We start from the raw sequence: 18,287 nt of genomic DNA on the forward strand, positions 1-18,287 counted from the left end.
TTGACCTATGTTTGAACTATTATGCTACATCATTTGGTGCTGTGGGCTTAGAAAATCCAAGAAGGACAGAAAAGCCCACATTTGCAGCAGAATCAAGGAGAACCGTGCAGTTTTGCACACACCAAAATGGTCGCCTGACCTGCCACCCACCAGTGCAAAGAAAGATGGTTCTGTTCAAAATCTGTTTTTATTAATGTCAAAAATTGCTAAGATCATGGGCACGAAACCACCAAACAAAAATCCAACTCTGGTTGAGTGTTCTACTTTACTCTACTGCAGATCCACATCAATGCCATGTCAAGCAAGGATCATATACTATCAAGTAAAATCCCTTCTTTTTGAAATGTATTAATTCAAGACAGCTTCCAAAAATAGGTGCAGTACCGGCATTGGGCACTAACCGGCGCTAGCGGTCTAAACTCTGACAGGAGAACTGTATTTCAGTAGTTGACAAAGGAGCCTGAGCCAGCCTGGACTTCAAAGGCTTGCTGGTTAATAAAAATTCTTAACACCTGCTGTTCCCAGAAGACAGTCTGATTGAATTAACAGTCCAAGAGGCTGGGAAGCCTTCGCACCTCAGAACTCCACACAAGAAGGCAGGAAATCACAGGTTTCTGTTAACCAAATGCAGAGTGGCCCCATGGTCTGATGACCTCAGTCAACACAAGAGACTCTTTCCATCGAATAGAATATGCTGATTTGAGCTGTGGCTGTAAACAGTGCTCTGGGGGAAGGAGAGAAATTTGATCTCTGAGTCAAGTCAAGCTTCTGGGGGCGGACCCAGACTCGGATGTGAATTCAATTAAGGGCAAATGTATGTTTGATTAAATTGCTTATAAAATCTTGTATTAAGCTCACATAAATGTACAATTTGGGGGTCCTTAATATGAAAAATGCCCTCACGATTTGAGACCAAACTCCACTTTGTACGGTGTTCTGGGACCGAACCATACAATTTATTAATTCTGCAGACACTGTATTTATGCTAGAGACATGATATATAATATTAATATGCTCAGGGAGAGGGTACAGGTCTGTGTAAAGATTTGATGAAAAGCCAATGTTGCAAAAGCTACCAAAAACGAAAATATGTTGTCATTTCTTAACCCAAGCTCTTAGAAACATCAGAGTTGGAACAGAGACCTACCTTAAGTAATATATGATGTGTACATGTAATTTCAACAAACTGTGTATCTGGGAAATATGCGTTTTGGGTAAAATTGATTTTTCTAAGTGAAACCAAAGGGGAGGATCCTCTGACCCATAAAACATACCTCATCACAATGACACTCCATTCCTTTCCCCAATCAAGGAAGAGAGGAGGACTTGGCCAATGATAAGTTGTGAGGGGCAAGCTTAGTTAAGCCCACGCACACACCCATTTTCAAAACACATAAAAAGAGACTGCTTTGGACAGGCAAGAGACTCACTTTCCATTTTCTTGCGAAGCATTTTGCCGGGCCAGACAATATCCAAAAGGACCATCTCCAGAACTTATAATCCAAACTCCAGAACTTGTAGCAGAGAGGCCTAGTCCACAAACTGAATCCTTTTCAGAGGCCTCAGCATCCAGCAAACCTAACCAAACTATTCAACAGCCCGGCGAGCTGTTTGATTCTGGCCTAGAACCCTGTGCCAGAAACACCCAGAAAGCAGAGCTGTATCCAGAACCAGAGACCAGACCGCTGTGAAACGCCGCTAACAGACCCAGACCAGATCAGTGTGAGCAGAACCAGTACCAGAGAGAGCAAACCTGACCAGACCCTGACGGCCTATTTCAAATTTATAGTGTGAGTACTCAGCTAGAACTGTGCCAGAACCAATCTCTTAGTCTAAAATAATCTGATTCAAACCATTTTAACCTGTCCAGAACTGCATCATATGAATTGTGTGTTCATTCTGTCATTTCAAAGCTGTAAAAGTGTCATTTTGTCATTCTGAAGTTTCTTTAATTTCAAGATACTACCTCCACAAAATCGTCCGTATCTTTTGATCCGTACGTGCTAGGAACGAGATTTAACTTTCATTTTAAAGCTAAGACTTTCTATTCCTTAAATTTATTCTGAAATCAGGCTCGACGCATGCAACTAAATTGCCGCAAATTGAAAAATTAGCTCCTGTCAAAAATAGCTGTCTTTTGCTCGCAACTGCTGAAATCCGTTTTCCCTCTGATAATCATTCCTGAATCATTGCCAGTGTGACTTGAACTAATCTTAAATAGCTACCACCTATCCCATAGCTACCACCTATCCCTGAACCTCCTACAGGGAATTAAAATCATTTTTAGCATATTTTTTCCTTCTTTGCATACCACATTTAAAAGTACTTTTGCCTGTGTTTAAAACCATCCCTGTTTCTCTTAGCTTGCTAGGGGGGAACTGAAATTCGTATTGTATTGTGATTGTAATCCTGAAAACTGTGTGCTTACTTCCATCTCCTTATATTGTACAGGGGGGGAGTGAATTGCCACAAGGGGAAACATGAACATATTATCTCTTGTGAAACCCTATCAGTTTATTTCTGTACTGCATTTTTATTCATCATTGCATTTCCTTGAAATCATAAAAGTATTCTCAGCTACCTTATCCTCCCTATACTAACTCCTAAGTAATTAAATCAGTGTGCTAGTGTAACATCATCCATTGTTGATCACTGTCATATGCCTAAGTGTGCTATCAAATATTAATTTATTCATAAAAGTGTGATATATATATATATATATATATATATATATATATATATATATATATATATATATATATATATATATATATATATATATATATATTGTTTACTTTTTCAATAAACCTTTTAAATTCCAAAACAAACCTACTTCTTGGCTCAGTGAGGTCAGGGGGATTCAAAGAGACGGGCATTATATAAGGGTTTATCATCCAGATTATAACTTGTCATAAAAATATATAAATAAGGGCTTCCCTTGGGCGTCCCAGACGAGGCACTAACTTAGTGGGATTGCTGAATTGAAGTCACTTAACATACCTTGCATTTCTGCATATATACATGTACTTCTTGTCTGGTTACTTATCTTCTTTACATATATGATTTCTTCACATCTTCATAGGTGTTTCTCTTACTACTTCAGTTACATTATCAGTTCCTTAATCATTTGCTTATCGTTTCAGTACCTCTCAGCATCTTTTCTTCATGATGATACTTTACTCTGGTCAGACTTCATTTACAGCTCTTCTATGTCCAAAGGTGTATGCCGTCAATCTTCCACCACATCAGTGTGAGGGTACATTCAATACAGTTGTCTAAGTGCATAACATTTCTCATATCTCCAATACAATATTGGAAAAATACTTGGTGTCAAACACAGAGTCTTCTTGCTATTATTCATGTATGATGGAGGGGAGGGGGAAGGCACTAGAGATGACATCAGCTGCCTCTATACACATCCAGAGGAGGTTACTAAAATGCTGATTACATCTCTCAACTAAGCCATCCGTCTGAGGTCTATACATGGAAGTTCACTGAGTAGCAATATGTAACAGCTTTAACCTAGATCACAGGTTTGGATATATTGAGTTACCTTGAGTAAACCTTTTCAGAGAAAAACTTGAAATCTGATGCTTGTTGATTTGGAGAGCGGTGTTATTTCATTAAGAAATTACCTCAGGGTAGTAGGTGAGTTAGTATGCAATTACAAGTATGCATCTGTTCCAAGCCTTGGAAGGGCTTCAAGGTCATATAATGCCCTTAAGCAACCAAGAGAATAAAACATGTATGATGGATAGATACTGCAAAGGAACACACCCCTCAGCTGTCCAAGAGGTTGTTTGGCAGATGGCACATTGCATTACTTTTTGATAGATATCCATCAAGAAAAACTGATTAAGTGGTCCGCAGTTTTTAAAATGTACTGATGTCCAGCTTTCAAGTGTAAAAGGGTCAGGTTTAGGATTGTTGAATCAATAATTGATAGTGAGTTTGCTGTTCCACCTTTATTTTGTTTTCTGCCTCAGTTTTGCGAGTATTTCCTTTCATCAAAATAGGGGCTGGTCTGTCTTTTACACTCCTCTATGGAGAGGAAATGTGAAAAGGCAGACTGGGCTGATGGTTAATTCATTGGGCAAAGGCTACCTCATGGAAAATGGAAAAGGGGGTGTGTGGGCTCAACTTTCAGACAATGTACCATCCAGTTGTGGATTAACACAAATTGCTTTTCTCCCTGCTCACTCCCTTCTAGTTGTACAGTTTCCTGTATGTCCAGCTTAAAATGAATGTCACACACCAGCTGTGCTACCAGCTGCCATTCCAGTAACCCATAGGCTTCTGTTCAATAGATGAAAATAAGACATTGGTTTTCATCTATCAGCACAGCCTTAAAATCTAAGTCATACAACATGTCTAACTCTGACTTAGCAGCTAACCTCCCACAAGTGCCTCTTGTTTATCTACCCTTAAACACCTGTTAAGATGGCCTGGAATGTCTCAAATTACACAGAGGTTCTGGAGTCAGTCCACGCAAGACACATTAATGGAAGTAGACAAAGTGCTTGGCAAAATCCAGCTTTATTATCATGAAAATAAAGCATTGACAGCATACAAGCGTGACATTCTTGGTGCTCATGCCGGTTACATAAATTACAGTGGTTTATATATTCAACATTTTTCATTGCTGACGTTATCATGGTACACAACCTACAGGGTCTGAGGATTGGTTAAGGGAATCAGCTACTTATAGACTCTAAAAGTATGAAACATCTCATTGGGCTATGACAATCTGATGGCTCCACCTGAGACAACCTTAAAATTGAAAATAATACATATCTCTATACCACATTATTGATTGCACATAATTAGTATGGCGGCCCAGTACCAGACATTCTGATTGGTTGACGTCTGCTAACCAACCTTGGACAGTTGACAAGTCATCAGGAGATGAGCGAGACAGGAGTACGTGGAGAACGGTCCACTGGCTGCTTTCCATTCAATAAAACAAATATAACATCCCTTATTCCCAGACCATGAGCCAGGGTGATTTCTTTGTACTTGGCATTGTACGATGACTGGTGTTAGGATGTATGTGTAGGGAATACAGCAGGTGTCCTATCTGTGTCAGTTTCTAATGAATAGACAGTGTTCAACAAGTATGGCTGACATGTGCTGGGATCATGGTTAGACTTATTTATCCTGCACTTATTAGGATTGTAGCTAATATTAATGTGAGTGTTGTGGTTTCCTTTACCACTGGGAACACTATTGTGTTATTATTTGCAGACTTTTCTTGGCTTATAGATTGCATAATCCTATCTAAAAGCGGTTGATTGTACTCTCATACACTTTAATTAATCTAGGAGTATGCCTCTGTGTCCTGGGAAGTGCCACCTCATTCCATCTCTGCACCATTATTATCCTCCCTCATTTTGCTGTAACCTTGACTCTGGTTGCCGGCTATTGCCTGAGCTCTGCATCAATCTGTATTACTGTTATTTCAGCATGTGGAGTTCTTGTGAAGCCTTGAGGCCTTTTCTTTAGTTAGAAACATGTTGCATTTTCTATGTTAGTGAGTTTTATTTGAGTGTTGTTCATATTGCATTCAGCTTACACAGTGCTTATGTTAATCCTCTTTATGTCTTATGGATGCTATGTTAATATTCTTCATGTATAAATGCATACACCACTAGGGCACGTGTTCTTCATGTTGAGTAGACTTTTGCTTTGTGTCTGATGCATGCACATTAATTGTTACAGTGTTAGATTGTTTATTCTTGTCATCTTCAGTTTCGATTGTATCCATCGCCTGCTGTACCTGCCTGGGACAAGGGTGGTACGGTTGTTTTAGACAGAAAAGTTTCTCACCTGTGCAGAATTGGGCTGGGGGAGGGGATTTAAAGGGCTGTCTTGGTGAAATGTGCTCCCAGCAACCACGTGCTAAATGTGAACCTATCATACGTTAGGGTTGAGAGTGTGCTTCTTACATTAATGGGTATCAGGTCATATTATCCCCACCAATTATATCACCATATATATGGTTGTCGGAACGGCCATAGGCAATATTATTGGTGGGGATCATTTATGGGGTTAATGGGAGCAGGGGCTGCAGGGGTTTCCCCCGCTCCCTTTAACAAAATATAGGGTTTCAGGGGTGTGCCCCGCAGGTTCCATGGGTTATTATCGCCCCAAGAAAGTCACCATTTTTGTATGACGATATTTTTGCGGGGATATTAACACATGGAACCCATTAATGTATGCAAAGGGGTTGTGCTACATTCCAGCCCCTCCTGAAATGGTCATGGAAATATAAATAAGGTGACCTGAGCATTTCGGCAATGAGCGTAAATGAATGGAGCGCACTTTTCGTCACTCTCTGCACTCCTTTCATTAGCTCTCATTTTTTTTTTTTATCCTGCCGAAAGAATTAATGTAAAAGTGATATTATTTTGTTTTCTTTTTTTCTACTGGCTTCACAACCTATCATCGAAGAGTTCTCGCTTCGTAACAAGTATGGTGTCACTATCACAGCAATAGGTGCTTTTTTCCACAGCTGCTGCATTGCTGTAACTTTTAATGAACCTATTGAGAATCCGGTCTCATTTACACATGAACAAATTGTGACAATTTGAAAGTGTAAGTTTCATTTGCAGGTCGATATCCTTTGTACTAAGCGAGTACAATAGCTCAGCTGCTGAGATCTTTGAGTGATGTACTGGTTGCAGGTTTGAATCCCAGCAAGTTTGACTCAGCCTTTCATCCGTCTGATGTTAGTAAACTAATTCCCAATTTTGATTAAGTAATATTAATTGTAAGTAAACATTTTGTATGTAGTGCTTTGGATGAACACGCAGTATAAATGACAGAGTATTACTAATCATACATTAGTCCCCTAGTTCATTATTTATGTAGAAAGGACCCCTTTGAAAACAGAGAGATGTATAAAGAAATGAGACCCCATTGAAAAGCTTGAATTCAGATGTTATGAATCAAGTCAGCAGTGCTCTGCCTTTGAATCTGCTATAGTTGATTACTATATAAATCCATACTGTCATTTACGTTAAAGTTCCCTTGTAACAGTTCGAGCTCTGATGTGCGTTATTGATCCAAGGCAGATGCATCACTCACATCGCTTCAGGAGACCTTATCCTTGGGTGGGTGGCCAATGAAACGTTACATCCCTGACATTCAATGCATCTCTTTAATGGCTTTAACTTTAGTTCATTAGGTGAAAACAACTTCCATTATGCAGGGAATTGTCAATATATTTCCCCATAATTGAATGAACAAAGATCCATTTTGGTTTCAAATGATGCTCAAATCACTTAGCAAAGTAATTATCTCTCGGCTTGACTTTGGCAGCCAGCGCACTTGTTTAAATGCTAAATCTTGCTCTCAGACGTCTTTGTGAAATGCATGTGAATATAACGACAAATCGAGACAATCACCACGAGAGCAACACACGCTTTATCAAAGTTCCTTACACTATAATTCATAATCAATGTAAGTTTATTTTTGGGGAAATATCTGACATATTTAATTCTAATCCTAAACTCACATGCAAGAATTGATACTGAATTTCTTTTCTGGATATATATATATATATATATATATATATATATATATATATATATATATATATATATATATATATATATGGTATTGCAGATGCTTCTATCTAAACAATCCCTACATAGATTGTAGAAAAGCATTCACACATAAATCACATGGCAAAAGAATAGACAATAAACGCAAATGATATACATTCAAATGATGCAAGATGGACATATAATATGAACTACAAAACCCTTTTAAATGTGTCTTTAGGGAATGCGTGGTCTTCTTTGCAGAGGAGGCATCCTTTATGATGAGCAATTTGCTGATATCCGAGGAAATGTCACTGTGTGATCAAGTGATCAACTATGCGATAGAACTTTAGCTGGTACAAACATTGGAGCGCATTTAAGGAAAGCGTTGATTTCAAACTTGAAGTTTGTAAACTGCTGTAAAATGTTGTAATTATACACGTGTTCCTTCTCCAAGTTTCTTTCATTTTTTGTTTTTTTCTTTGGCAGCTGCAGTCTAGCAGGCTACGGGATGGGCAAAGAGTAGGAGCATTAAACTAGCTGTTGGACCCAATATCTTTACAGTACTAGTGGTATAGATGTGCCTGCAAGTTGATCATTGTAAGACGATGGTCACAAGTACAAGATGAGATATTCAGCGAATTGATAAAGGGGTGACTCTCCCCTGGCTACTAAGGCTCAAGTAGTATACCTGATTTCAGGGAAGAGAAACTGCTGTCTAGTAGCATCATCCAGGTCACTGGCAGATTTATGTTCACGTGATTCTGGGTCACCAGGGGACAATAGGGGAGAGTTAGTGGCAGGAAATAAAAGAGCGACATAGTACCGGCCAACTCAAGGTCTAGGTCGGGCACTGCACGTTCCACATCTGAGGTGCTGATCTTTAGGTGAAGTCAGCATTTGTGGGGGTCTTGCTCTGTGGAGGGCATCACCACTGGTTTTTAAAATACCACTGGCTCTAGTGATAGTGGCTGAGAACATTCCAGTGATCCAGGCTCCCCAGAGAATGAGGGTCGAGGGAGTAATTGAGGCAATGGGGGTGGTGGGTTGGGCTGCCATGTTAATCCCGGCTTTTAAAATACCATAGGTTCTAGTGCTTGCAGTGGATTCCTGAATACGTAATTTCTGAGCGATTCAGGGTCTCCACAGGATAATATAAGGTCTCCAGAGTAGAATCGGTTGCAAGAGAGATGAGTGTGTGTGTGAATGTTTGTGTTTGAGTGTGTTTTTTATGAAGTCCTGTGAGTGGCATTATTACATGGGGGCATTCCCTGGTCTTGTTTGATTCCCTGCATCTAGTTATTTCATCATGATTAGGGTTGTGGAGGTCTGCTAAAGCTACTGTATTGTACGAAATGACACCATTACGTCATCTCATATGGAATATATTCTGAGTTCCTAGGTGTATGATGACAGGGCTTTGTGAGTACTTCTGTTTCATTGTTATCACTTTCTTTCTATTTTTATTTAGCTCAGCTTCTTTCAGTTGTGACCACTTTATTGGTTTGGATTAAGATCACACCTAGGTGTTGGACTGACTCATGCGAGCGTTGACAGTGACTTGCCATATTTAAAACAGATCTTGGCATATATGTGTGTTACAAAAGCAAACAACACTCGACACATTGAAGTATTGTGTGTGTACGACCCTAGACAATACATGTTGACCCTATGTCAAAATATGCCATTGCATAGATTCTTTACAAGTAAAGTAATCTGCTGGTTTCTCAGGCTAGAGAGAGCACCATTCGTGGTAATTCTATAACATGTCTGAAACTCTAGATCTATAGTCGAGCAGACTTTGCATATGATTTCCTCTGTACAAAGGGCACACCCCATCTCTTCAGCTAGTATTTGATGGCTATTTTGATATGTACACACTTCGAATCCTTTAAGAGCTGAGGATCGGACCCTGCGTGGCAAAGCCAATGCAGGTCAAGGGCACAGTGTTGTGTGACACAGGACCACAGGAGACGCTCGCTGTTTGATATGTAGCACGTTTTTGCTATGTCCACTCTTCAGATACTTTAAGAGCTAAGTATCGAACCCTCTGGTGCTAAACCTGCGCAGGCCAAGGGCACAGTGTTGGCGGCGCAGTACCGTAGGAGGTGCTGGCCATTTTATACGTCGCAGGTTGAGCTATGTCCACGCTTCAGTTCCTTAAAGAGCTGAGGATCGGACCCTCTGCAGCAAAGCTGGAGCAGGTCAATGGCGCAGTGTTCTATGGTGCAGGACCACAGGAGATACTGCCCCTTTGATACTTAGTGCAACATGCTATGTCCACATTTCGTATCCTTTAAGAGGTGAGGATCGGACCCTATGTGGCAAAGCCTGAGTAGTCCAAGGGCTTGGTGTTGTGTGACGCAGGACCAGAGGAGATGCTAGCCATTTGATACATAGAACGTTGCACTACATCCACACTTTGGATCCTATAAGAGCTGAGGATCAGACCCTTTGTGGCAAAGTCCCACAGGCCAAGGGTGCAGTGTTGTGCAATGCAAGACTGGAGGAGACGCTGGCTGCTTGATTCGTAGCATGTTGCACTATGTCAAGACTTGTGATCCTTTAATAGCTGAGGATCGGACCCTCTTCAGCAAAGTCTGCGCAGGCCAAGGGCACAGTGTTGTGTGACAAAGGACAGTAGCAGATGCTGGCCATTTGATATGTAGCATGGTGCGCTTAGTCCACGCTTTGTATCCTTTAAGACCTGAGGATCGGTCCCTCTTCAACAAACCTGTTGTGCAACACAGGTTCACAAGAGACGCTGACTGTCTGATACGTAGAACATTGTGCTATGTCCACATTTCAGATCCTATAAGAGCTGAGGATCGGACCCTCTGCAGCAAAGCCTGCGCAGGCCAAGCCCAGTGCTGTGCGACGCAGGAGCACAGGAGATGCTGGCCATTCGATATGTAGCACCATGCGCAACTTCCATGCTTCTGATCCTTTAAGACCTGAGGATCAGACCCTCTGCAGAAAAGCCTGTGCAGGCGTTGGGCGCATCGTTGTGCAACACCGGACTGCAGAAGATACTGGCCGTTTGATACATAGCATGTTGTGCTACGTACATGCTTCGGATTCTTTAAGAGATGAGGATCGGACCCTCTGGGGCAAAGCCCAGGCAGGCCAAGGGTGCAGTGTTGTGCAACAAAGGTGTTTGGTGATGAAGGGCTGTGGCACAGAGTGCAAGTATGCTGCACAGCCATCGACCATCAGCATCTGAAATGAAAGAAAATTGTTGGAAGTGGGAGCAGTCAGCCTTTGCACGTAATTTCACCTAACTGTCTGAGAAAACATACTTCTGTCTCAGCTCAATCTTAGGCTTTTCCCCTCTAGTAGTTAGCCGTTTGTGTTTTGGGTCCCTCTCTTGGTCCCCGCCAATGTGGCTACTGTTGCACTGTTATCTGTGTCACACTACAATCTCTCCCACTCTCTAGGTTCCCATTCTACGGTTACTGTTGTACTTTTGTTTGTGTCCCACTAGGTTCTCTCCTAGTATCTAGGTTTTCCCATTTGCGGTTACTGTTTACTGTGAACTGTGTCCCACTAGGCTCTCCCCCACTCTCTAGGTCCCCTCTATTGTGGACTGTTTCACTGTTGTGTGTCACCTCTCTGCTCCCCCTGTGTGCTCCAAACTGTGTGAACCCCGCCACCCCACTCTGCTCATTCTGCATCGTGCGACGCAGAGATGTGTGCCTCTCCTTCTTTCACACCCTCCCCCTACTTTCCTATTCTCACCGTCTATGGTGGTTTCCGTTCTCCCATGTTCTCTAACTGCTACTCTATCGCCTATCCTGACCACTAAATCTGGGTGGAAAAAGTGCCCTCCTTCTTTACCTTCCTGTGAGGCAAACAACCTTGGTGGCATCTTCAACTCAACACTCTCCTTCTCTCTGCAAATGACAGACCTTGCCAAGAAGGCTCACTACCAGCTGCACATCCTCAGAGGTATGCTTTCTTTTCTCACTTTCCCCCAGAAGCTCACTGTCTCTTTAGCTCTGGTTCTCTCAAGGCTGGACTACTGCAACAGCCTATTTCTCAATCGTTCTTCCTCTACACTACGCCCTCTGCAACTAATCGAGAACAGGACTGCAAGACTTATCCTTGGCCTCAAGCCCAGGGATGTATCTCTTCAGCTGAAATATCTCCACTGGCTCCTGGTGGCTGCACGGATCAAGTCCAAGAACCTCTGCATCATCCATAAGCTTTTTAGGGCCTGGGGCCAACACTACATCCAACTTTCTCTTCCAAAATGCCTTCCATTTTGAGCCCTTTTGCTCAGCTACCTCCAACTCTCTGAGGGTCAGAAGGTTATCGAGGCAGAGGCTGGGAGTTATATTTCTCTCCTCTGCCAGTGCCTCTATCAGGAACGGCCTCCCTGCCCCTTGCACACTTGAGCCGGGCCACATGAAGTTCCAGAAGCAGCTAAAGTTTTCCTTTTCTCCTCTGCTTTCTGTCTTCCCATCCCCTGCTGAACAACTGTCCGTGGTGCCGACTGGTTGCTTGGCTACCCTTAGAGTCTCACTGGGTACCAGGCTCCTCCATGATCAGTCTCCCCTGCACTGCCCACAGACCTATCATACACTGAATCCTTGCACTTACCCAAAGCGGCGCTGCACTGGCTGCACTTACTCAGAGCATTACTGCCCTAATTGCACTTCCTCCTTCCCTCTCCCTGACACTTTCCCTTCTCCTTTCTTCCTGCACTTGGTTTGGCGTTGTCGCACTTGTACGATCTGAATGACACAAGGAATAGTAAGATGGTTTGTATTGTCCTCCCTCTTTCTTCCCTCCCTTGTCTTGTCATGCCTAGAAACACTCGAGTACAGGCCGATATAAATTGCTTATCATAACATATTTTTTCTATCTTTGTTAACAACAGGCAGAGGTGGAGGGGCCCTATATTTTCCATTGCAGACATTTCATATGCTCCCTTATGAATAATGTTCTATAAATGCCACCTGTACAACTGGACATTTTGCATTTAACAAGCATCAGACTTACCAGTGTAAACAACTTTAAGATCTGCACTGAGCATGACCATTCTCCACCTGGGCAACCTTTTCTCAATGAGCCATTATCATTCTAATTAGCGTTTTCCTTGAACTCAAACCTCAATTTTAACCCTTCACACACTACATACCCTTTTCCTTCTCTATTTCAGAGTCAGCTGCTGATATTATGTAGCCATATTATCCATGCCTAGGAGTCGGACGGTTCCTCTACAAAATGCCTGCCTTCCCATTCCCATTTCCTTGGAACGCTCATCTTATGAGTTTCGCACAGTCAATATATGTCCCTGTATTCCCTCAGATTGTCTATGTGGAAACAACAAAACCTGTGTCTTTTCCCAAGTCGAAAAGGCAACAGAAGGCAACACATGAAGCAGAATGTATTTGGCGTTACTTACATGCACCAGTTCAAAAGTCCAAGTTTGAACAGCATATCATGGTTAAGAAATATGCTAAATCAAAACAAAAGAGGTGATGGCTGGAAGGTTTTGAATTAATCTTAACCGCTGGCATTGCTCAGGGCAACCCTCCAGACCATGGTTCTTCGCCGGCAAAGCCATTACAAAAGGGGAAAGACCATATGCAAATTAGGCTTGGTCCCACCCCAAAAGGGGCAGTCCAGCCTATACTACTATCCATCAGATACATAGATTTAAACTTTATTTTGGTACAAGGTCAGACAATCAAAACATATTTACATTTGGAAAGTTATTTAACAATAAGTATCATCAAAAGCATCACAAACATATAAATAATCATAATTAGCACTAAATTGTGATCAAAAGCGTAATTGATCAGAATCACAGACTAATATATTAAAATGTATTAACTACTTTTGAAATCCTCCCTCTAAGATTTGTTATTTCACTAAGAAAATGTGAAACAGCAAATATATCTGTGATTTGTGTTGTTCTGTCTTACACGCGAAGTGCTTCAGAAAAATAGAATTTGTTTCTAGAATTAAACAGGATAAAAATACAACAAAAAACATCTTTAATACATATCATGAACTGGTGAACTGTGCAGGCCAGGCTAATCACGCATCCTTCTTTTTATGAATGTGAGATAGGGAACTTCCTCTTTCCCAAATCTTTCTATCATGTCGAGCATGGGTTTTGCTCTTCTTCCCAAATGGGTGATATGCCTTTCCATGAGATATCTAAACAATATTGAACCCTTTTCTCTTACCAGCATTCTTAATCTTCTCCATAATAGAATCTTTTCTGGACCTCCTAAGAATGCTTGCCTTTCTCAGATTCACATGGAATTGCAGAATTCACCAGCTCCTATTTTCCAGTTGTCTGTTAACAGAGTCGAGGATGGCATTGTTCATGACAATGTTGAAAAAACGTCCTTTTATGTCAATAGTCCCAGACAATTTCTGTCCAGCATTCTCAAACCAATAGGCACCAGGACTTTGTTATGGCTCACCACAGTTTACATCTTTTTCAAGTAAGCTTTTAACAAGGAAGAGTATGAACATGCATCCTAGTGGCATTTGCAGATGACCTCCACCAACTGCCTGGCAGTGGTAATAACATTACTTTGATTCTTGTTGATCTCTCAGCAGAATTTGACACCATTAACTCAGGTTTGTTTGATATGGGATTCACCACTGTCTCATGAATCACATTGTGTCTCTCAGGCAGTCAAACCTCTATTTATCTATGTCCATTTCCAACTTGATTCAAGCCAGCATTGTACATCATACATCACAGCGCCTTCCTGAGCCCCCTCCCTTCCAATCTGAATCTCCACTTTCTAACAGCTCTGATACAACAATATGCAGTTCATCATTAATTATGCGGTCCATCATCACCAAATTCATCAATGCCTCTTTCCTCATTAACACAGTCCCCACCAGCATCAAAAAAGCATGGGTGACACCACTTCTAAAAAAACCATCCCTGGACCCATCAATACCTACCAACTACCGACCTATTACAACGGTCCCATTTCTCCTAAAAATAATTGATAAAATAGCCTACTGCCAAATTCAGAACCACCTGGAACACCATCAACTGTTAGGAGACCGTCAGTCAGGATTCCGTCCCAACCATAGCACAGAGACAGTCCTCTTTGATCTGAAGATCCAAATGGATGCCACTAGAGAAGCAGGTAAACTATGTTTACTAATGCTCCTGGACCTCTCAGCGGCCTTTGATCTGGTTGACCACGATAAACTCTGTAACACTCTAGCGAACAATTTCAACCTAGCTCAGAACGCCACCAACTGGATCAAATCATTCCTGGCAGACAGGACCTCCAGAGTATCCATCGGCAAAGAATCAGCAGGCCCGGTGCCAGTCCCTGCAGGTGTGCCGCAAGGTTCTTGCCTATCCCCCACTCTGTATAATGCCAATACTAAGCTACTATTCGCAGCTTTGGATGCCCTGGGTATCATCTATACTAACTTCGCCGATAACACCCAAATCCTCATTCCACTCTCAGGTGATCACGCACAAGACTCACTCCTGGTTAACCAAATGTACTCACTCATTCAAAACTGGATGGCCAATAATAGCCTTTGTCTCAACGATGACAAAACCGAGCTCCTCATACTAGGCCCCTCCAGCAGAATCGATTCCCTTGAGCCCACTTTCAAATCATTCACCATCGATGGCACCATAATCCCCGTTCTTAAACAAGTCAAGACCCTTGGCGTTTGCAACACTATCCATGTCTAAACAAGTAAACACATTAGCCTCGTCCACCTCTTACACTGCCAAACTCATCTCCCTTCGCCTCTAATTCCTCTCAGCCAACAACTGCGTTACTCTAGCCAGAGCACTCATACTGTCTAAGCTAGACTATTGTAACATCCTTTTCCTTGGCACCTTCAAAGCCAACATAGCCAAACTTCAACTCATGCAGAACAAGGCCCTCAGAGCAGCCCTAGGCATCAAAAAATCTGAACATATCTCTAACACCAGAAGAGACCACCACTGGCTCCCTATCCAAGCCAGAATCTTATTTAAAGCCTTGAGCATCACTCACAAATGCATGGCCAACAAAGCACCTAAATAAATACCTCAACAACATAGTCATGAAGAAGCCCCCGACCAGACTCCTCAGATCCAATAAAAACGCATACCTTGAAACCCCCAGATACAAAAGAGAGAAAGCAGGGGGCAGTAGCTTCAAAATACTAGCTCCCAGACATTGGAACGCTCTACCCTCCCACATCTATGAATGAAACATCCCTCCCAAAATTCAAAAGCTCTTTGAAGACTTGACTATTCAACAAGTATTAACTGAACCAGAGCACCAAGCCGCTCCAATTAACTGTACATAGCTGACTATTTTGTATATTGTTGTATATTATTGACTGTTTATTCCTGTGTACTTCTGTGTTCGCATTTAAGATTGCATTCTCCCATTGTCTGTAACTATGCCGTGATACCCCCAGGTCTGGGCGTATAACAAATGTAATAAAATAAAATAAAATAAATGGTGAGTTGTCCACTCTATCCACTTTATTCTACAATAGTTTCCTGGCCATAAAGCAGTGTGAAATGCTACATTTTCTGAAGCTCACTGTCAACAATGCGATGGTCCATGTCCATGTTCCTCCCAGATTTGCTCTGAAATGTATAGCTCACCATCGTCTTGCACACAGTGCACAATATTTCTATTTGAGAAAAAGATTGAATGACAGAGGAAGAGAGACACAGAGAGAGTGTGCGTGAGAGGAATAGATAGAGTGAGGGAAAGACAGAGAAAGGGTTGCCAGTGTACAAGTGAACAATAGAAAATGGGGGACGTTTGCAGGGGCTGGTGGTACGAGTTTGGGGAGGAGGGAAAATTGGTCATTATTATGCCTTCTCTGACCTTATCAGCAGACCAGAAATCATACGATGACGTCACAAGTGGAAATAAACACAGAGAAAGGACTCTTGTTGGGATGAGGGATAAATGTGCAGCAACATCTAACAGTTGATTTCTCGATTATTCTCAGGGGACTTTTGCACTATAATCGTAATTTGTCTGGAGATTGGGTCAGGTTATTAAGGTGGACTCCCATTAGACTCAGCAGGATATGTTTTCATTGACTTGAAAGCAAACACCTAAATTACCTCTGTTTTCTATCACCTGAAATGGATGCATAAGCGTGGTTTAAAGAACAATACATTAGCAGGTTTTAGCCTTGGATTTTCTAAAACAGATCTTCTATTTTCCTAATGTTAATTTTACATGATTTGCTTTCTCATTTTTTCTCTTTACAGTATAGCTTGTAAATGTGCAACCTTCCTAATGCCTGTTCTACCGAAGAGATTGTGAACCAGCGCAGAAAGAGAAACACATTGAGCACTAACACATTTTAGAGGCCAGTCTGTACATTGCAGCCCAGTCTTTTCAAATTTGTGTGACAGCAAGCTACTGTTCATCACTTTGTATAAACTCACCTTCTGATCTTGACTATATGCAAGAATCCAGTCTTCCTGCTTGGGGTGGAAGAGTAGACTTTGGATGTAGAAGCTCAGTCGGTACTTCTGATAGGTGGCCCCTTCATCCGCACTGATTAGTAAGCTGCTTTCAATCTCTGGGTCAGTCAACAGCATGATCTACAAACATAAAACGTGCCAGAGAAGAGGTTTTAGTATATGCGCATATAATACAATGGACTGAATTGAAATACTTCAAACAGATTTATGCATGTTTAGTACTAACTGCAGGTTTCCTGATTAAGATCATTTACAGGACATTGGAGAACTGATGGATATGTCAACAGAATGAATTATTGCAGTCACAAATCTAACATATATAATTTGAAATCTAGCAGAGCCCGCTCATCCATAATGGGCGCGGGACACTTACCCCAACACAGTCCTCGCCCATTGTGGAGGAGCTATACGCTAAACTGTCTGAGGGATACCCTTTCACTGTTTCAAAGGGAAACATAGTTTCCCTTTGACAGTTAATGTTCCCCAACATGCATGTTCAATAGACTATGCTTGACAAAGGAGGTTTTGGTTCCTGAGCCTTGCATGGTCCACTGGGGATGCAGGCTGGGAAACTGCATGTCTGAAGGTGTAAGGGGACGCTCCTGCTCCTCCCTCTACATCCAGACTCAACGGCGCACTGAAAAAGTGGTGTTCCGGCTCCTGCTTGAATGTACAGAAACAGTGAAGAGCTCTAGGGCGCTTCCTGGTTCCAGGTTTTGTGCATGGGAGCTGGAGGGTCCTTTGTCACAGTAGGCAGTGTCAGGGAGGAGCAGTATCCGGACCGGGGATGAGTTAAGTGTAAACTGTATTTAATGTAATATTGGATGTGTATGTTGTGTGTGTGTGTGTGTGTGTGTGGGTATTCATATGTGAAAAAGTGGGTTTTTGATGTATGGGCGAGTGAATGCTGTGTGAACGAGCATGTGAATGTGGTGTAAATGCTGTTAGAAATGAATGCTGTTTGAATGAGAGAGTGAATGCTGTCTGAAAGCTGTTTGAAATGAATGCTGTTTTTGAGCAAACAAGAATGTTTTTGAATGAGCGAGTGAATGCTTTCGGAAGGCTTTACGAAATAAATGCTTTCTGTTTAAATGTGTGAATGTGAATGTGTGATTCAATGAGCATTTCACTGTGTGTGTGATTGTGTCGGGCTTCTTCCAACCCATGAGGCTGATTTGGGATGCAGGAGGGAAGGAGAGATTTTTCTACTGGACATTTATGAAACTATATCATAGATGCCTATTAAAACATGTCATGGCACAGTAAGAAATGTTGAGTTTGGCTAC

At 41.8% G+C, this 18,287-nt stretch overlaps 1 protein-coding gene across 5 annotated transcripts in view; it reads right to left on the minus strand.

The window, feature by feature from the left end:
* LOC138473193 (VPS10 domain-containing receptor SorCS1-like) overlaps nt 1-18,287 on the minus strand; it is a 3,088,785-nt gene that overhangs the window by 1,451,894 nt on the left and 1,618,604 nt on the right. For all 5 annotated transcript variants that reach the window (XM_069611754.1, XM_069611755.1, XM_069611758.1 and 2 more), the window contains exon 4: nt 16,963-17,121. In XM_069611754.1, coding sequence (XP_069467855.1) covers nt 16,963-17,121 — 159 coding nt within the window. The remainder of the gene's footprint in view (nt 1-16,962; nt 17,122-18,287) is intronic.

This window comes from Ambystoma mexicanum, chromosome 8, assembly GCF_040938575.1.
Source record: "Ambystoma mexicanum isolate Mex_15411 chromosome 8, UKY_AmexF1_1, whole genome shotgun sequence".
NCBI classification, from domain to species: Eukaryota; Metazoa; Chordata; class Amphibia; order Caudata; family Ambystomatidae; genus Ambystoma; species Ambystoma mexicanum.